Source organism: Sebastes fasciatus, chromosome 11 (assembly GCF_043250625.1).
Source record: "Sebastes fasciatus isolate fSebFas1 chromosome 11, fSebFas1.pri, whole genome shotgun sequence".
Classification (NCBI taxonomy): domain Eukaryota; kingdom Metazoa; phylum Chordata; class Actinopteri; order Perciformes; family Sebastidae; genus Sebastes; species Sebastes fasciatus.
In genome coordinates, this window is record NC_133805.1 from 12,792,806 (window position 1) to 12,813,751 (window position 20,946).

Below are 20,946 nucleotides of genomic sequence, written 5' to 3' on the forward strand. Positions count from 1 at the left end.
GTGCTGCCATCTGTTGGCAGGTGTCAGCATCTAATAAACATCAGTTGGTAGGAATAGTTAACTAGCTTCACTTCTCGTACACACACATGTTCTCTATGTTCCTATAAAGCAACCACATAATGAACCGTCAGGATAATGTTCCGTTCACACCTCGAGCAGTAGTTAAAGGAGCTCCTCCAGTTTACATTCAACCACCTCCTGGAAGGTAACGACAACTAATGTAGCACAACATGCTAAACCAGCTAGCTACGTTTGCTAGCCTGTTGTTGATGTTAGCATTGATAAAACACCACTCTGCCTTTTTGCCCTGCTACATTCATGTTCAGGAGCTGTTATAAACTGGGAAAAGAAAGTTTGGAAACTTGTGTTTGATGGATTATTTCTCTGTTGTTACAATGCTAATGGTCATTGTATTTTACATGGTTGGAAAGCCTGTTTATTTACCTTCACAGTGATGTCCAACTTGTAAGGATCATGCATTTGTGGGATGAGCAGCACAGCTGATTATGAGGGGAGCACCCAAGAAAGAATTGCCCAAATGCTCTGCCAATGGTAAACAGTGTGTTCTCCTGTTGGTGTTGACTCTTGTTTTGAGTTGTTTGGTGGATTGGATGATTGAACTCTCTATGAATAAAGTGTCAAATAGCCAATATGTCTTGTTTGTTCCTTGTTACTGATAGAGAGTTCAATCATCCACCAAACAACTCACAACAAGAGTCAACACCAACAGGAGAATACACTGTTTACCATTGGCAGAGCATTTTGGCAATTCTTTCTTGGGCGCTCCCCTCATAATCAGCTGTGCTGCTCATCCCACAAATGCATGATCCTTACAAGTTGGACATCATTGTGAAGGTAAATAAACAGGTTTTCCAACCATGTAAAATACAATGACCATTAGCATTGTAACAACAGAGAAATAATCCACCAAACACAAGTTTCCGAACTTGTTTTCCCAGTTTAGTTGTGTTCTCTTTGCTCTGTAGTGTTGCTCATGTTTCATGTTTTCATCTGTGATAAACACAGGATACCCCAGAACTTCAAAGAAGCTATGCTACACATCCCAGTGAAGCTAGCAGACAAATCCAAAAACAGGACACCTGACACTGCTGTTAACACACAACCAGCCAAGAAAGCTTCAGGTAACTTCTGTGGACATTAAAGCACACCTAGAAAACAGGCACTCATTATTAACACTGTAGGCCATACCAGTGGTTTTGCATGTCTAAACTCATTTACTTCAACTTACTTTAGATGAATGGAGGATAGATGGATGGATAGATAGATAGATAGATAGATAGATAGATAGATGGATATATGGATATATGGATAGATAGATAGATGGATAAATGGATGGATATATGGATAGATAGATAGATAGATAGATAGATGGATAGATAGATAGATAGATAGATAGATAGATAGACAGATAGACAGATAGATAGATAGTAATTTAATTGATCCCGAGGGAAATTCAAGTTTCCAGCATCACAGTTCCGTAGTGCAAAACATTTTAGTAAAAAGGCAGTAAAAAAGTTAGTAGTACAAAGTACAAAAAAAATATACCAGATATAAAAATACAAGGAGATGAAGAGAACTGTTAAAACTGAATATAGTGCAGGGTAACAGCTGTGATACACGACTATTAAAAAAGTTAATATAGTGCAGAAGAGACTGTTAAAAATGAGTATAGTGCATTTTTATCTGTCCTGCAGACCGTCCTCCTTTGTCCCCCCCCCCTCCCTAGAGAGGTGTTGTACAGTTTAATGGCTCGAGGGACAAAGGATTTCCTGAGTCTGTCTGTGGAGCACTTCTACTCACTACTACATCACAACTAACCATTTAGGGAGATGGAGACAGACAAACAGAAGAACTTGTCAGCCTGCTGCGCCACTCTGCGGAGCTTGGAATACCTTTGAATATTTCTCACCGCAGCTTCGAAGCCCAAAAAATGGTATTCGGGACAGCCCTATCTTCATTGCTATTTACCTTTTGTATTACACAGCTAAATCCTCTATTGATAAATGGAAGTCTTCATTCAAACCATTAGATGAAGAAGATGACTCTCTGGACACGGACACAGGCGCCGGCAGTTCACAAAGGTAAGCAAGTCAGTGATGTCTACAGTGTATTGACAAAGTGAGAGACGTCTCATGTAGTCACAATCCAGGACATCCCACATTTGAGCCTTTATCTTTGTCTAGTCTAACATATGTTAAAATATGGGCTGTCTAAAGGTGACCTCGTTGTGTATTATTCCAGGTGGCCCCTTCAGGTAAAAGAGCAAGTGGCAGGAAAGATGCAGTGTGAAATTTCACTAAATGTGCACAGCCTCTTATTAGTTTTATCTCGTTCCAAAATGTTTTCCCCAACAGTTCATGTAGGTTGTTAGCAGATTTGTAGTGTGTATGAGCATTCAGTGATTAACGTCATCATGTCCTTACAGATGAGCTATGTAATAGTAAATTGCATTTAACATACACTAACACACTAGTCCCTCTCCTGTCACCCGCAGGGTTGAGATTTATGATCCTTACGACCCTATCTCGTCAGACTCTGAGCACGAGATCCTACAGGCCGAAGACCACAACCAATCCCCACCCAAACAGGATAACAACCTGGAACTTCAGCCTTTGCCTGCCAGTAGAGGCGGCAATAAAAAACGCCGCTGGGCCTCATCCTACTCTGAGTCAGTGAGCCTACCCCTCGACAGCCATGACTTTAGCCCCGAAACCAGACCCACCGAGAGTCAAGATCTCAGTCCAGCTCAGAGACTGCCAGAACAACAGGCTTACAGCCCCGACACTGAATCACTTGACCGTCCGGATTATGACTCCATAAGTAAACCTCTGGACCACCGGGTCTGCAGCCCAGACAGGCTCATTCACGGCTCCTCCACCCAACAGTTTCCCGCATCTTATGGAGGACAGAGGACCAACGAGGAGGAGAGGATAATAGTCTCAGAATACAGGAGAGAGGTATCACCAATAACACTGAAACATGTTTGTTTTCTGAATTCAAACATTTATGCAGTTTGTGTTCTGTTATATTCAATCTTGAGTTGTAGACTTCAACAGGATACACAGTCTGTTTGTTGTACTTTATTAATCTGCAGTGATGACACTGTGATACATGGTTCTAATTAGAGTCCATTCTCTCCTCTGTAGATGACTACTGTTAGATTATCCCCACCCAGGTTACACCGGGACTATCAACATATGTCGGAATACGTGGGAACAGGTAAATTGGTGTTATGTCTCACCATTTCAAATTACAGTTTTTCTCAATCGCTTTGGCTCATTTTTTTTTTTTAAACAGTCTTAACTTTCTCTAAACTGTAAGTGTAATTTGTCACAACTGTTTTATTGGACATCACAACTCTATTGCATGTCTGCAAAAGGTAGTAACTCACCCAAAACATTCATGCTTCAAAACTTAGTTATTGTGTCAGTAAATTGGCCACCAAAATGAAAAGTTGTTTTGTCATCGTGTGAGCCGTTAACCTCGGAAATGGATAGTTTATGCAAATCCCAGTTTTGTTCTCCTTTTTTGGCGACACTGACTGCTTTCTGTTCTCTACCACAATGTCAGTTTTGTCTAGCTGAATGCTGTTGCGTATCACACTGAGCTTTTTAGATTCCCATTTGGGAAAAGTCAATACTGTACAATACACAGAAACAGGATATGCACATTTGTGTTTACGGTAAATGTATTTGTGTAGCAACGTGTTACGTGTATTATAAACAGAAAATTCACCTTTAATCTTTCATATAAAGTCATATACAGTGAACAGAAAATTTGCCACAAAATGTCATCCATGGCAAAAAAGAACCATAAACAATGAAAAAAGTTCAGTAAAAAACAACAAATTGTAGCCTACACAGTAGCCTACATAACGCTTACATAACATCATAGATGTATGGAATATACATGTAGCCTATGTCTGACAGATTTTGATAATTGAATGGATCATTTTGCATGTGATTGCTCAAATGATGAAAGAATGTTTCACTGAGAGTCCACTCCTTAGTTTTGATCAGCAAGCCATGTGCAGGTGGTTATTGTGCAAATTGTAGACAAAATGTACTTCCTCTTTTGCACACATGTGCCAAAAACACACATGCAATGTGCTTGACTGAATGAGAAAATTAAAATCTGTTGTGAACAAAAAAGCAATTGTCCAGAGATTTGAACTTGAAAATAATTCTCATTCAAGAATTGAGCCAAAGCAAATGAGAAAAACTGTAAATATAGGATAAGTAAATATAAATATAGGAGAAACATGATTGCATGGATTAAATGTTTTAAATCTGTGTCTTGAGAGTATTTTTTCATAACCCAAGAATCGTTTTTGAATAAATAAAGCAGTACTTAATTTTCCTCCGTGAACCTAATAATGATTCTGTGTATGATGTTGTTCTTCAGGACGGGACCAAATCCCTCCTCCCACAGAGGTGCCAAGAAACAGAAACAGAAATATAATAATGGACAAGTAAGAACCAAGGAAACTGATGCCCCATGGTTTAAAGATGCCACATGTAACATCACACTCACTGGCCATTGCAACAAGGACGCACATGTCTACATTTACATTATGTTTCATATTGTCTTCTGATATAGTTTGGCTAAAATCATGCAGGATTAACTTGTGGCACAAATGTAGAGCCTCAATCCATATGGAAAGATGATAAACTTCACTGCTTGTTTGCAAAGAAAGTTGCTGTAGTTGAAGTTACTAAAGTCCTGAGATAATCAGGACGAATGTTGCCAAGAAGAAGAAATCCACTCAACTATGTTCTTATGCTGGTAGGCTGGTTGTTATTAGCTGTCATCAGATAAAATGTTAATCTAATTCCCCAAATTGAATAAACTCCACGTCTTGTGCAAAGCTGCTTGAATAGCTCAGTCTAGTCGTAACTAAAATAGTCCGCCACTGCAGTTATAAACAGTGTGGTACAGTATAAACACCAAGTGAATGACCAAGGTGAGAGAGAACGTCGTTGCGCAAACTAATAACATTTCATACGAATTGCTTTACATCTTTGCTAGCTCCTTGTTTCGGTCCTACAAATGCTAGCTGCTGTAATTACAAAGATTCAACTAACTCTGCAACCAAGCATCACTTATGATGATGTGAGAGCTCCGTTGATCTGATTGACAACTGATCGAAGGCCTTGTGGGTCTATGGGAGTTTGTTTTGAATACAGCTTTATAACCTCTATATTAACTTTTGTTCATAATTTCAGAGTCTTCTGGTTGTTAGTTTGGTCTCAACAACGGTCGTCACTTTAAGCTTGTATGAGGACTTTAGGCTGTTTAAAAGTCTGCATTTAGCTGTTCAATACTTCATATTTTGCAACACTGAACGTTTTCACATTTTTCTTTTAGGATCCCCATCATGTGTGATCTTTGTGACGTTGAGTTAGCCAATAGTCGGGAGCTGGAGGATCACTTGGAGAGCAAGAGTCACTGGGACACCCTGGAGCACATCCAGCAGCAGAATAATTATGATGACCTGGTTATAGCCTTCCTACAGGTAAGAGATAATACAATAGATTCCTGGGTTGAATCCCTAATCTGTGCAGTAGTAGTGTTCTACTTCCTCCCAACAGTTTCTTGTTTTCAACCTAAATATAACAGAAACATAAACAAATGTTGGTGCATTGGTGTGTTTGGGTGGTGATAGAAGTTGTTTTTTTTATATCTATAGGAAGTCCTGCTTTATAAAAGCCATCAGTGCGGCCGAGCCATAGAGGATGGTGCACTCCAAGGTAAATAACTTTGACATACACTGTCTTATTACAGTATTTTCTGTTCCAGACAAACAAAGCCTAAATACAGTCTGATCTTTATTTTGTCAGCGCTGCAGGAAAATGACCACATGACAAAGATTGAAATGTTCCACTGTGCAGCATGCAGTGTCTTCGTATCCACATCTGCATCCTCGGTGCACACTCACATTACCTCTCAGGAACACCTCTGCAACACAAAGGTAACACTGCTGTAATGTGGTGTAACTCTAATCTTTTTTCATTATTTGTAAATTCAACTTTGGCTCTAGAAGGGATGAGTTCAAGTGATGATGATTATGATGATGGTGATTGATTTTCTGAAGGAGTTTCAAGTGCAGCAGAGACGTTCTTGCCTCGACAAAGCAGAAATCATGATGAAGGAGCTGAAGCCTCAGTTTGAACACTTCCTGAAGGTAGAGTGAACATTTCAAAAGTATTCAAACACAACTAATGGCATCATGGAAAAATGTGTTTAGAAGAAAGAACAGGGAGGAACTTTCTTCAGAAATATTTCCTTCAATTAAGAACCTTCATACTTAGTTAATGTAGTAGATAATTCTCTGACGTAATATTTCATGAATTACTTAATGAATTGCCTGAAGCATTATCACTTTCATTCCATTTGTATAGACGCCATTTAAACTAGGGACTGCTTGGATACAATTCAGTTTAATTTAGGTTTTGGACCAAGATACAGTACATGGGTATATTTTAGGTTTTGACTGTTAAACACAACATGCTATCTATAACATTCATTTGCTACTGTCTAACAACGGAATTTTAGATCTCAATTTAGTATTATTTGACACAAATTGTTAATTTGAAGGCACAAAGTCAGTAATTTGAAATTCAAATTAAACCGGTTTTCAATTTTCTCTATTTGCTAATACAAATAAAATGGGGGAGAAGTGCCTGAGGCCAATCACAGCATTAACAGATCAGGTTCGAGCCACTTTCTTTCCCATTTACATATGAATACATGATTTTTTTCCAGCACACACACACACGGACCGTTGAGAAGATATTTGCTGAATTTGACAAAAAGTATATTGAATTAGAATCACTGATTGCACCTTAATTAATACATTTGTTGTCAGCCTTAGTACATTATATATAATTACTAGTACTAGCAAATAGTATCCAGCAAGGCTACTGGTAATAGGTATTAAAATGGACTGCACTTGGACTACATCAAGCTCCACAGATGTTTGCTCAACAACCGTTTCTTTTCTTTCAGGGTGGCAGCCTATTTGAATGATGGAAACCATTGAAAGTCTCCAAAATACTATTTGCGCTGGGAGGCTGTTTGTTTCAGATGGAGAACTATGGACTTAAAATCTCAATCACATCCACTCATGAATGCTGTGACACCACTAATGTACAGTTATATTGCTAAGAGAGTGTACAGTTTGTCATTCGGGATTTGTCTGAATAAATGGAGGCATCTTGAATCAATGTTTGATTGATGTCACACAATATGGATTTTCTTGCATCTTTGTTCACACATGGTTTGCAATTTCACATTTTGTCCATATTGGCCCTTTTCACAGCAGCCATTTTTGACATGTCATCGCAGGGTAAACACAGGTGGAATTGAACAAATTATGGTCTAACTATATTTACTGTCACAGCCCTTACAGTGAGCCAGCATGCACAATACCAGGGCCTAAATGAAAGAGGGTTATAATTAATGTTATTAATTACACCTGTTTACCCAGCTATCACATGTCAAAATGGCTGCTGGGAAAAATTACAATTAACATTAGTTACTGAACTCCCAGGTCATCACCATTTGCTCACCGTAAGAAGCTAAAGTTTGTAATTTAAAAAATGTACAGATTAAATGTTTTTATAATTTGTGTGAAAAAAAAGATTGAAAAAGTCAACTTATTTCTTGTTTTTTTTATTTAGAACAACACAAATGTTTTAAGCATTGTATCTGTGTGATATAGTACATTTAAAATTAAATTATCTCAAAACAGTATATTTAAACATTAAATATAGGTGACATGTATGAAGGGCACTGTCAGCACTGGCTGTGCAGAGTGTGTCTTTTTTTCTTAGCCACCTTCAGTTTTTAATTTTGTATTAGAAACAATGCAGTTACTGAAATACTATGAAACACTTTCTATGCATAACAAGTTTGCAGACATTTTTCATTTTGTTCTCGTATAGTAGCTCATTTTTCCACTTGTGTGATTCCTGGAACTGTTTATCGTGAGCTTTCAGGTGCTGTCGTTTTCAGTCGATCTCACCAACTCTGTGGCCTGAAAACAGAGACTGTGGGCTTGGATTTGAACGTGTTGCAATACAAAAGAAACGTGATTCTATGTATTTTTTTTTAAAAATGTGAATATTGATACAGAACAGGGGTGCTCCCAAATGTTGACAAAAACGGACTCAAACCATGATAAATCTGAGGTAAAAGTTGTCTTCATTAGAAATGGATTCCACACTACATTACTGCATAAAACAGGAAAAACAGTCTGTTCATCTGGAATTGTATTTCCAAAAAATGGACCATGTAAAAACTGAAAAAAAGGTAACAATATCCAAAATAATTAACATTTTCATCTGTCCAAACATGCACAATATCTCCACCATTGAGCAATATTGTACTTTTGGCCAGTATTTCATTGACTTAAAAAAAAAAAAAGGTGAAAGAACATCCAATGTACATACACATACAGGTCAGTGAAAACTAAAAAGGTCCCCAGTGGCTTCACGAGGCAGCGTGTGTGGCTGTCAGAGAGCTGTCTTGGTCAGTCTTGAGGGTCGGGGGGTCAGTGGACAGCGCGGTGACCTCTACCATGCCTAGCCCGGTATGAGGGACACTAGTGTTCATAATGTGTCTCTGTAAATGTTTAATCCAGTCCTCCTGGACCGACAAGGGACCCTGGAAGACGAGGTCACAGAACCTGTAAAGAGAGGAAGAGATTGATAATAATATACCAACACACAGTGGTTTTGACTCATGCTTGTAGCGTGTCTAGGGGTGGGAATATTGGTCTGGCGGTTGTTAAACCACTTGGATCCAGACTGAAATTATTGGATGCCATGAGATGGACAGTTGTGTCCCCCTCAGGACAAAGAGGGTGGAATAAGGAGATGTCACGCGTCATCAACGCGTCGTGTCTTTGGGGTACAACACATGCGCAGTAAAATCTGGTCTGCACTCGCTGAAATTGGGCCAGTAGCAACGCACGACCGCAGCTCCAATTACACTGTGCATGTGTCGTACCCCAGAGCTCAAAACTGTGTCCCAGCCTTTTTGAATAGGCCTTGCCTCAGGATTAATTGTAATAACTTTGGTGATCCCTTAATGTTTCAGCTAGTGCCACCATCAGGTCCAAATTGTAATAATTAATACTTTGGTTTATGATCAGATACCTGCAAAACTAATGACATTCCCATCAGCATATCTCTGGGGGTATAACACATGCGCAGTAAAATCTGGTCTGCCCTCACTGAAATTGAGCCAATCGCAACGCACAACCGCAGCTTCAGTTACATTGCGCATGTGTTATACCCCATACACCAAGACCCATGTCTGCCGTGATCCAGCCTCCTTTCCATAGGCCTTGGTGAACATCACACCAGCTAAACATTAGCATGTTAGCATTTAGCTCAAAACACCACTGTGATAAGTACAGCCTCACATAGCAGAGCTGCAGTCTCTCAGATATTTGTAGGACAGCATTTACAAGTAACTAATTTTGGACCATCTGGGCATTTGTCTCTACAGTTAGAGAATAAAAAACAGAAATACACGGACAATGAACTGGATTAACTTCATATTGTTATGATTCCATGTTTCTATTGGTGCACCATGAACGGGAGAGTAGAAAATAGGCCAACTGAATTTCCCTTAACACATTGCTTAGGTTTAGATTTAACATGTTTTGTTAATCAATCTGTATAAATCAAATTATACTTGTATTATTAAGAGAGCTGCTACTATTGTCACAAGTGTTGTGCCGTGTTCATATAGCAAACTTTGCTGTTCATTGTCCACTTGGTACAACAATCTGTGTGATCATACACAATGCTTGTTTGTGACATATGATTCCACACTCAGTTTCACCATTTTTGGGAATTCAGCCATGACAACAGGTCTCTCCGTCATCCAGGCAGTTTTTGTTTTATAAATAAAAGAAAAATGGTTGGCAACAGAAGCAAATAGACCACAACAAACATTTGACGGTGGTCCAAATCTGGTTGCCCAGGGCAACAATCACTGTTGAAGTCTGTTGGACTGCAGATGCAATATTATCCACCATTTAAAAAGAGTATATTATAAACAAAATACAAGCATTACCTGCAGGTGAGTCTGTACATTTCCTCTGGAGTCTGTGGTAAGGGCAGTGTCTTCTTCTTAGAGCCAGGCCGTGAGCGTTGCCTCCTCACTTTACAGTCAAATGCTGAAAGACAGAATTAACTTTATTACAGCAATACCTTTGATATTACAGCATAGCCTTGCTAATTTAACATTTTAAATGGACACAAAGTCTGTGATAACCACTGGGAAGTTTGGATGTTGTTAAGTGATGTTCCAACAATTTTACATTTTCTGTTAGTTCAGTAAATCAGTCAGTTTGGATGTCTGGTCATTATTAGCCCTCGCTTTATTCATACTCATGTTTTGGCCTTGTGACAGTGAGGTGAATGGTCTGGCTGAGTGTGATGATCTGTGCCTGCAGGAAAAGTAGGCCCTGAAGGCTTTCTGCCACAAAGAGGTTGTTCCTCCCACGGATGCAACCGCCAACCTCCACAATTAAAATCTTTGCAATATCTCACTTGCCGATGCCCTTCTGGATCCTTACCTTGGGGAGGACACAAATAACCACTGGTACACTAATTATAACTATGATTTGGACGTCACAACCTCTTGTGGTATCTGGCCTCACAGACAATGTTGGCTACATCTGCAGAGGTTTTGAGGTATCAGTCTTGAGGTTTCTGCTGCCATACCTATACAGTGTGGAGGTCAATGGATTTCATTTGTCAAAAACAGAAACAATGACCAGGTTACTCAATTGGGTAGGCCGAATTTACCTCCAGCAGCCTGATCAGATCAATAGTTTTTGGTCAGATGATCAAGCAAATGAGGTAATGGCTGAAAAGCCTTCTTTGTTTCTTGAGAATGCAATGAATGGTGATGAAAAGTCATGAAAACTGTCCTGAGTAGCTAGGGCATTATTTTTGTAAAGACACAATGCTGTTTACCTTTTCCCATAAATAAATATAATTTTTCAGTGTTTTGAGCTGGAAATAAAATATCAGTGTTTCAGAGGACGATATATGAAAATTTGCAACTTTCTGAATAACAACTTAAACCTGGAAGTTGTGTGAATTTACTCTTCATATGTGAATGTGCCTTTGCTACAATAAAAATTCAGGATTGCTTTGATACTGCTGTTGGTCTGCTCTGATGAACCATGCATCCATAAAAAATATATGTTGATACTGTATTCTTAATTAATTTGGAATATGCATTAATTTATTTTTGGAGCAATGATATTCATGGCACTAACATGGCGACAACAAAAATCATAGTATAGTATGCCATACATTTTTTTTGTAAAAAGTCATAGAAATGTGGTACATATTCCTGCCGGTGGTTTTATGCTCGACGTGGGTGTCTGCTTCATTGTTTTTAAAGGTCTCCCTTTTATGCGAAAACGAAAACGTGTTAGCCTTAGAAATAAATGTGATTTAACTCACTAAAACCAATGGATTGATCAAAACACTGCTTGTGGAGAACGTATACCCCAGACTGCTACTATGCTCTTGGAGGGGATGTTTTCTTTCTGTTTTCAACTTAAACTGTTAAGCTGATGACACTTACTGGTACCTTCAAGTACGGCATTCCTTTTTCGTTTTGTATATGCCCGGAGGTGATTAGACAAGCTAACTCCACTGTGGAAAGTTGCATTGCAATGGACGCACACCTTCCTGTTGAATTCACCTTTCTCTGTAAAAAGACAAAAAATACGAAGACAAACAAATAAGTGAAAACATAAATATGGTCATCGATATTTGTTAGTGGTGTTGAGTTGTAGGACTTAATAACAACAGGTCCTTCCTTCCCTTTGTGTGGCAAGTTTATCATTCATAAAAGTACCACAGTGTAAGATTAAGAAATGTATTGAAACGTGTTCTGTGTTCCATCTTGCAAACTGCGTATGGATAATAACTACTAGGTTAAGAGACAAGACAAAAATAATGATATTGTTCTGCATTTTTATGTGCAACATGCCAATCAGTTTTGGCTACATAATGGCAATGTCATTCTATGCCTTTATGCTGATGACACCTCACTTTAACAACACAAAATCTGATGATCAGTACTCAGATATCTGTTTCAAAACAGCTGCTATAGATTAACAAGTTTTGTTTACCTCTTGCAAGCTGAGGCAGGACATTTTTAGTAGATGTTTGGCTTTTTTATGTACAGGTGAGGTCATATACTTGTCTAATCTTAATTTTTTACTTTTTATAACCTAGTCTATAATCTGTCAATCTGACAAACATAATAATAGAGCCAGACCGATATATTGGTGAGCCGATATTGTCTTATCATAGATAATTGAATCAACATAAACTATGTTGACATATTCAAAAAGTAAAATTGAAGTACACAAAAGTTGAAAAACTAAAATACATATAGTAATAGTTTTCTTGATTCAACTTAAATACATTTTGTGTAGTAAGCTGCTATTACATTAGCTGTTATCATATCAGAGGTATTCAACATAAAGTTTTCACAAAAAAATAATATCAAGAGGACAAGATTCTTACAAATTGTACTAAATTAATCAATACACTTCAGGAGAATTCCACTTCCAGTCTAACCTACTGGTTACTACAAAGGGGAAGTTACTTACCGCACATTGAGTTTGGCAGTGAAGATGCAAATCTTGATCCTGAACTGTGCTCGCCGTTTGAACAAACTGCGGACATGTTCCTTGACATTAGAGAGGACCCCTTTAATCTGCCGTCTTCCTGACACTTCCTCTTCTTCAGAATTCCTATCAAGGCAGTCGTGCCCGAGAGTGAATTTTTAACATCCACTTTAGTCTCTAGTCGCCCTTTTTCAGATTCCGTTTCCACTAAAGAAAACGTGGGCGTCAGTGGTCTGGCATCAGTGCAAACGCTTAGAACAGAATTACTTCTTGGGATTCCAATGGGCGGCGGCGTGAGACGATCAACACCGGACAGCTTTGGCGAAGCACCGTATTGGAAATGGTTCCGTCTCTTTCCGAGAATTTGAATTGCCCGCTGGAACTCCTTCTTGTCGCGCATCAACTCCCGGAGTAAAACTAATGGGGATTTGCTCTTTGATGCAAAGCTTCTACCAAGCTTTTTGAGGTGGCCTCGTATGTGGTTGGACTGCCCAGTCCTGTTATCAAATGAGTCCCCACATAATGGACAGGAGTGAATGCTCTTCACAGTATCAGTTTCTGACTCCTCCTGTAACGCTGAAAAAAAACAGAACAAAAAAGAAAATCAGAAATATAAACATTGTGCAATATAAGTAGAATATGATAAATGTGAACCTTGTAAAGTATATATAACGGAAAACTATAATTTAAACCCAGTTTAAAACATGAGGTTTTATTTTTACTGGCCTGTCCATCGGTTCCATCGGTCGTGAGAACACTGAACTCACCAAAATAATTGCTGAGATCTCTCAGACGTGACTAGATGGCTAAAAAGAGGTCCAATGAGGCAACATACAATCATACAGGTTGTTAACAAGCTGAGTTTTCCCAGAATAGGTACAATTTTATAGTGCACACCTATGCTAAGTAAATTAGGTAATAGTTGACTTAAGAAGTCAGTCTGTAAACTGTTAGTTTCATCTATATAAATCAGACTAATCTGGGGTTTGTTTACAACCTGTATGATTGTCTGACCCATCGTTGTTTGTTGCCCCATTGGACCTATTTTTGGAAATGATGCCACGTAACAAAATCTTAGCAATTACTTGATAAGTTTAATGCTCAATAATAACAGATAGCACTGATGACCAGAGTAACAGAGATATAAGCCATGTTGTAATAAAGCATAGTTTGCCTTTAATAGAAGAACATGTAATAAGTACGCAATTACCTTTTTTCAATCTCCGGTATGCTCTAATATTCCTTCGAATTCGTGGCCTCCTGTCTTGAGAAGCCACCTGCTCAGGGGACACTACATGGCGTGCATTGTAGCTCAGTCCGACCCTATGAAGATGCCCTCGGACATGATTGGACAATCCAACACCCGACTCAAAGACAGCAGGACAGTATGGACAGTTCTTGCGATCCGATTCCAAATCTGACAAATCCTCTGCGAAGTCTTCCATCAATGGTATTTGGTGGGGGTCAAAGGTTTCTTGAAAGACTTCTGTTTCTATGCATTCTTCTTTGATTTCAGGGTCGGTCTGCTCTTGCTCTTCAGTCTTTTTTTTTTCAAACAGCCTTTTAGACGCCTGCAGAGCACCCCTCATGGACATTCTCCTGCTATAGGTATAAATTATGTTTTGTTTTTCTTTCTTGATGTCATCGTCAAAAAGGTTAGTGTTGCCATCTGAATCGCTAAACTGGAAAATGTCTTTTTCGTCATAGTCTGACACTTCTTCTTCTTCTTCTTCTTCTTCTTCATCTTCTTCTTGGTTTATTTTCTTGGGACTTGGCAGAGGTTTTGGTAAGATAAAGCATGAGTCCTGGTCAGAGGTGTTGCGATATGGGGTGAACATCTTCCTTTTAGATGGTGACTTTTTGAATGTTGACTGATCTATTTCGGCTGCATTGTATGTCACCCTATGGCCGTTTGGGGATAAAGCAGAATCTTCAACCTCGCAAGTCAATGGTCCTGGCAACTGATCAGAGTCATCTTTGTCACCTTTGGCATCCTCAACAGATGTGCTGTGATTATTGCTTTCCTTCCTCTGTTCTGGACTTTTCTTTCCATGTCTTTGTCGGGACAGGAGAACATTAATGGATTTGTCGAGCTTTGATTCGGTTAGTTGAGACTTGAGACTTCTCTTGCTGTTTTTGAATAAGTCCGAAATGTCATTGGACTCACTAAGTGAACAAGCTCTCGTAGAAGATATTTGATCTTTTATAGAGATTTTAGACGTAAACTCTGCATCTTCTACAGGAGTTTTACTAGTAGGCACATGCTGCTCCTTAGGTGGTTGTGCATTTTTCTCAATACGCTGTTCAGCTTCGTTTTCCTCAAAAGTTTGTTGGTGGCGCCGCAGAAGGTGATTCTTAAAAACATTTTTGCTAAAAGCTCTATAAGAACAAATGTTACAGGAGAAGATCTCAGAATCATCATCCTGGATCTGCTTTCCAAGAGTAACAACAGTATGCTGCATAATGTTATGTCTCCTAAGATCACTCTCACTCAGAGTCCTGAAGCTACATTTGTCACATCTAAACTTTCTCTTGTCTTTCTCGTGCGTTTTCGCATGTTGAACAAATGTGTTCGGGCAGACTGTAACAAATGGGCACTGAGGGCAGAAAAGCTTCTTTTTCTCCTCTTTCTTCTTGTCATTCATGCCTCTGATCGTTTTCTCCTTGTGGATGGACATGTGCTCAATAAGTGAACCACTTTGCCGGAAGGACTGTCCACATTCTCGGCATATAAAAGGCTTTGGCGAAATATTCGGAGAGTCAACGTGAGACTTCATATGACGATGCAAATGATGCTCTTTCTTGAAAATGAGCTTACATTTTGAGCAAGGGTAACATGATGGCTTCTCCTCTGAATTAGAATGTATGGTGAGCCTCCCCTTCAATGGTGAAAGCCCATGACCTATACTGTTCTCATGTGAATTCCTTGCAGGTGCATTGTAAAGGATTTCCTTGATGGCCTTTACAGTTCCATTGGGATAATTGGGAACATTCCCGGTTGGTGACGACTGTGACGGGGAGAACTTCCTTGACTTTCTGACTTTTCTGACAGGAATGGAGTCTACTTGGTCTACAGTATCAGACAATTCCTCAGAAGACTTGTGGCTCAGATCAGGGTAAAGGTCTTCTGAAGGATCCACCATGACAACCATGTCCATTTTCCGTTTCCTTCTCCTTTGGCTGTTGGCAGGAGGGACTTCATCTTTAGACTCCTCTCCAGGGGAATCACCATGGTTCTCCCACAGAAACTGCATAAACTCTTTGTGAGGGTCCCAATGAAGGTCACTGGCACTACTAAAATTATCCAATGAGCTCTCAGGGGAGTCTACATCAAAACCCCAAATTCCTGCAGTGTCAATTTCCTGCACAGTTTTTAGTTGGGTGATGCTCTTTGCCTCCTCTTTCTCAGTTTGGTTGCTGTTGAGTTCATGGGCTTGTGTAGCCTGATGCGAAGAAGGTCCATTTCCCAGTCCAACTGGAGACAACATATCTGCGTTTGACAGAACATCTAGGACGCTGTTTTGTTTCAGAGAAGGCTTGCCGAAAGAATCGGTGCAAGAGGCTGATTCTTGTGCCATTCTCATTGGCTCTTGTAGGAGTGTGAGGGCATTGATCTCGGGATCTGCATCTTTGTCGTCTTCATCAACACCTGTCAGACATGACATTTCAGCTGCCATGACCTGAAAAAAGAAAAGTAAAGCCTTCTTAGATATCCCTCAACCACAAGCGCCTGACTACAAAATCCACAGTTATCACTGTAGCATCCCAAAGGTTACATTTTTACTTTTATCACTTTAAGCATAGGCCTGTCTGTCTCAATAACAGATAACTGATCTGGGTAAGGTTGTTGCTTTCCGATATGGATCTCTCCGTATTCTTAAGGTAAAATTGTTTTAAATAAAATTTCAGCCTCTGTAATGTCCTTGTGTCTATGGGATTTTACCTCGATAGACTCATCTTATTATATTTTGTGGTGAGGTTTTGTGTATTTGTATAAACGTATGGTGTTAATGGTCTTCCGATTTTGGACACTCCATAAGCTTTCCTCTATTGCCTCCCACAGGCCAAAATGTCAACTTTGCACACAGATTTACAGACGTCTCTTTCCGAATGCAAGTGTACGGGAAAAACTATTTTTGTGCCCAATGGCATCACGTGACCGACCTGGAGGTTGTAATTTCACAGCTTGGCCACTACGAAAATTGGCTTCATAGCCTGGCGCTCTTCCTGGGGGCTTGTGTTTAGTCCCGCTATAGATGCCTACGGCACAAGAATTAATTTGTATTTCAGCTCACCATTTAACCCCTTGATTGTCGAAAATGTGTCTAGTGGTACTTGACAAGGAGCACATTGCTAAGCATTTCTTTAAAACATGCTAAATTGGGAGCATTTTTATTGCCTCCGCAGGGCGCTCAACATGGCGACGCCTGAGCCTGCGGCTTGCAGCTAATGGTGCTAACAGCGGAAACTATGGCAACAGTGCTGACAGAGCTAACAGTGTTGGTTAGTGCATTTTACAACTTTTAGGGCCTAATGATTTAAATATGGGCTTTTCAAGTGTTCGTACTGGGCATTTTTACCTAAAGAAAACATTATCTGCTGATATACAGAGGTCTCTTTCCGAATGTTAGTCTATGGGAAAAAGTCATTTTTTGGGCCCAATGGCATCATGTGACGAACACGGAAGTTGTAATTGCATAGTTTGGCCACTATGTAAAATTGGCCTCAAAGCTAATTGTTGAGAAAATTGTGAGGATTTGCTGCTTTTCTTTGTCTTATATGATAGTAAACTGAATATATTTGGGTTTTGGACTGTTGGTCGGACAAAACAAGTAATTTGAAGTAGGGATGCTCATTTTGAAAAATGTTCTTAACCGATAACCAACCCTCCTTAACCGATTATTAACCGTTAACCGACAAGATTTGTGCCTCGTACCAGCTGTAGGAGCACAACAGATATGCGTTGACGGAAGTCCCAGTTCACCCGTCCGTGAGCGTTAACTTGGCAGCTACGATGCTGCGTGTAGTGTCGCGAGCCACTTTCCCAGTAAAAGTCTCCACTGCACATTTAGTTTAGTTTAGCAGGTTGTCAGCTGTGTGTCTGCCCGGCGTAACGATACTTTGTCTGCCTGGCGTAACTTTAGCGAATGGCCAACGAACACTGTGTATTTATGCTACATTAGCAGCTCTAGCATTGCCGGAGGCTTCGTGCTCACCGCTGCACATGTAGTCTGCGTAACTTTAGCGAGTTTCCAACAGACCATGTGTGCGTGTGTTGGCGTGGAGTGTGAGGTTGTTGGTGGCGTTGTAGCTGTGAACGTAGGTGTAGCAGTGTGTTTACAGTTTATTTGTCGCTGAATAAATGCTACGAAACTACAACTCCGCTCGGCTCAAGCGAGCCAGAGACCGGAGCCAACTTCCTGTATCCTACAACTCCGGCTCTGCCTCTTAAGGTGGGCTGTTAAGGTGGACCAGCTTTTCTCCTTAAAGTGAGGAGCCGCTCCTGTGAGCCGCTCAGCTTTTGAGTTAATTATTAACATTTCTTTTAACCGTTTTAACCAAACGTCAATCGGTGAAAATGCTTAATGTCGGTTAATGGTTAAACGGTTAATTATGGACATCCCTATTCCCAATGTTAGTTTATGGAAAAATAATTTTTGGGCCCAATGGCATTATGTGACGAACACGGAAGCTGTAATTCCACAGTTTGGCCACTACGTAAAATTGGCCTCAAGGCTAATCGTTGAGAAAATTGTGAGGATTTGCTGCTTTTCTTTGTCTTATATGATAATAAACTGAATATACTTGGGTTTTGGACTATTGATCGGACATTTATTGTCGTTGCTTTTCGCTTCGACAATAAATCCTCCGCCTCCTGCTCCTACTACTCTGAGCTGACAGACCAGATGCGTTCACGGTCAGTATGTAGCGTCTGCCGTCTGACTATCGATTGATAGCATGCCGCTGATACACCAAAATAAACAAAATGGGTCAATTATTTTTATTTATTACTTAAAGGCTAAACGCCTCTGTTTTTTGTAACGTTCAAATATTTTTAATAAAAGAGTGCGTGTTGAATTACATGGGATTTATTGTTGTTGTTGTTTTTTTTACCGTGGTATCGAATTGGTATCGAGAATCGTGGAAATTCACTGGTATTGGTATCGACTACTAGATTTCTGGTATCGTGACATCCCTAGTGATGATTAAGATGTTTAACCATCTGGTTAAGATGAAAACTACAACTTCTAGCATGCTTAACAGTGACATTCAGTCCAATATTGATTGTTACCTATAATGTTACGAGCTAGAATTTGCAATAGGTAGCTGTCGGTTTAAAATGTGCTTGTTTGATGTAAAAAAGTAAACTGTTTAGCTACTTACAATGTCACCAGAGTTTGCTCCAAGACTCAATCAGCATTCATTGAATAAATACAGCTGGATATAAATATATATACTTGACACTTTGCTTAGAGATGATTAATTGTGGCCATTTATAACACTACAAGGTCGCAGGAGTGAGAGTGTCTTGGGGATTTGAAGGGCAATAAAAGTGTTATACACAGTGAATGCTCCTGTAGCAGAGAGGTGTTAATATATACAAACAGCAGCATCGAAACTGCAAAGAGATGCACCTCATAAATGGCTTTTTGATGAGCGGTTGTGGATTTTGTACAGAGCTGAAACTTTCAACACAGTAGTTCAGTTTATATGCCAACCCACAGTAGTTGGGATATGTTTCCAAAGGTACATAACATACAGTGCAAATTGTGGATCATCTATACAATCTACCCGTGAGGCTATCATTGCATTTCTTTGGCGTTTATATCACGCTGTGTTGTTGGATGCTGCTTGCTGGGGCTGCAGACCTATTCCATAAGGCTGTTACCATACCAAAACCTATTCCTCAGGCTTCAACTACAGCTAATGACAATCATCCCCTCGCTACTCACTTATACACACATCAATAAAATGATGGAAAAACGAACAAACGTTACCTCCGAGCGGTGAAGATGGAGACAGGGCTCGATTTGAACGCTGCATTGAATAATTTCTTACTTTCGTCTTCCATCTATTTCACAGTCGCCATTTTCCGTTGGTGCTCTGGTGTGGGACAGATCATATCTTTTTTGTGAAGGGGTAACCATACATAAAACTGTCTCTACCGTAACCGAAACAAAAACACATTCGATAATTATAACGTTTAACTGTGACACTATTATATAAAACAGATATAGTTAAAAAAAATCACGCAAGTTATCGCGTTGTTTAAATTCGTCGCGTATTGTTACGAGTCGGTCCCCCTGAAAGATTTGTAATGGTTCATTCCAGATAGGAGGCATAAAAAACCTGAGTTAATGACCATCTCCTTTGAGTAGCAGATTTGTGTTGTAGGTTGATGGCGGTTAATGTCCGTTTTAATTGATAAAATAAATTACTATTTGGTGTGTATTTTTAAAATAACACATTTGCTATGTAAACTTGTCAATGATGCACAAGGCAAGAATTGTGTGCTAAACACAGGAGAGATGTTATACCACTAGTATTCCCCCCATGGTTGTCTTCTCACAGGTCTTTGTTGCCTTCATAGCCGTTGATTAGCCGGTTCAGTTATTCATAGGCTGCTGTATTTTAAACACAAAACGCGTTGTTTTTAAACACCCAATCTACAAATAATGGATTTTATTCCACAGTAGCATCTGTTATAGTTGGCCTATTTAAATTTTGATGACAAAATTGAGCTAAAAACAATATTTTTTAATAAAAAGTGTAGCTACAGTACTGTCAGTTGAAACGGTTACCATGGATGTGGTTACTAGGGGGTTCGTCCACTGTTTTCAGCCATGTTTTCAGCCCGAAACGCATTGTGTTTAAACACTCAATCTGTAAATAATGGATTTAATTCCACAGTAGCATCTGTTATTGATGGCCTATTTAAATTTTTATGACAAAATTGAGTTAAAAACAATATTTTTTAATAAAAAAGTGTAGCTACAGTACTGTCAGTTGAAACGGTTACCATGGATATGGTTACTAGGTGGTTCGTCCACTGTTTTCAGCCCGAAAACGCATTGTTTTTAAACACCCAATCTACAAATAATGGATTTAATTCCACACTAGCATCTGTTATAGTTGGCCTACTTAAATTTTGATGGTAAAATTTAGCTAAAAACAATATTCTTTAATAAAAAGTGTAGCTACAGTACTGTCAGTTGAAACGGTTGCCATGGATATGGTTACTAGGGGGT

General features: G+C 39.4%; 2 protein-coding genes across 5 annotated transcripts; one reads left to right on the forward strand and one right to left on the reverse strand.

Annotated features, from left to right (window-relative positions):
• LOC141776908 (uncharacterized) lies at positions 1-7,247 on the forward strand. The gene is made up of 11 exons (XM_074650756.1): positions 1-205; positions 1,027-1,142; positions 2,006-2,102; positions 2,516-2,978; positions 3,168-3,240; positions 4,426-4,492; positions 5,389-5,536; positions 5,711-5,771; positions 5,862-5,992; positions 6,116-6,205; positions 7,030-7,247. Exons 1-11 carry the CDS (start codon positions 120-122, stop codon positions 7,048-7,050), a joined length of 1,353 nt encoding a protein of 450 aa, XP_074506857.1. The 5' UTR covers positions 1-119; the 3' UTR covers positions 7,051-7,247.
• A 432-nt stretch (positions 7,248-7,679) lies between these two features.
• znf644a (zinc finger protein 644a) lies at positions 7,680-19,873 on the reverse strand. Of its 4 annotated transcripts, none has more exons than XM_074650755.1 (6): positions 19,696-19,873; positions 13,908-16,377; positions 12,734-13,273; positions 11,647-11,766; positions 10,111-10,213; positions 7,680-8,710 (listed from the first exon to the last, which is right to left on the reverse strand). In XM_074650755.1, exons 2-6 carry the CDS (start codon positions 16,372-16,374, stop codon positions 8,515-8,517), a joined length of 3,426 nt encoding a protein of 1,141 aa, XP_074506856.1. In that variant the 5' UTR covers positions 16,375-16,377; positions 19,696-19,873; the 3' UTR covers positions 7,680-8,514. The 4 variants fall into 4 exon arrangements, with proteins under 4 accessions (XP_074506856.1, XP_074506855.1, XP_074506853.1 ...); XM_074650754.1 differs by having other exon boundaries at positions 11,641-11,766; XM_074650752.1 differs by having other exon boundaries at positions 11,641-11,766; positions 12,680-13,273; positions 19,696-19,868.
• Positions 19,874-20,946: the final 1,073 nt, after the last annotated feature.

Excerpts from the sequence above, each read along its gene's own strand:
- LOC141776908 (XM_074650756.1), top strand. The coding sequence starts at position 120 with ATGAACCGTCAGGATAATGTTCCGTTCACACCTCGAGCAGTAGTTAAA. Across the intron at positions 206-1,026 it reads ATTCAACCACCTCCTGGAAG|GATACCCCAGAACTTCAAAG; the intron begins GTAACGACAACT and ends TGATAAACACAG. Across the intron at positions 4,493-5,388 it reads AGAAATATAATAATGGACAA|GATCCCCATCATGTGTGATC; the intron begins GTAAGAACCAAG and ends TTTTTCTTTTAG.
- znf644a (XM_074650752.1), bottom strand. The coding sequence starts at position 16,374 with ATGGCAGCTGAAATGTCATGTCTGACAGGTGTTGATGAAGACGACAAA. Across the intron at positions 13,274-13,907 it reads ATACCGGAGATTGAAAAAAG|CGTTACAGGAGGAGTCAGAA; the intron begins GTAATTGCGTAC and ends GTTTTTTTTCAG. Across the intron at positions 8,711-10,110 it reads ATGTACAGACTCACCTGCAG|GTTCTGTGACCTCGTCTTCC; the intron begins GTAATGCTTGTA and ends CTCTCTTTACAG.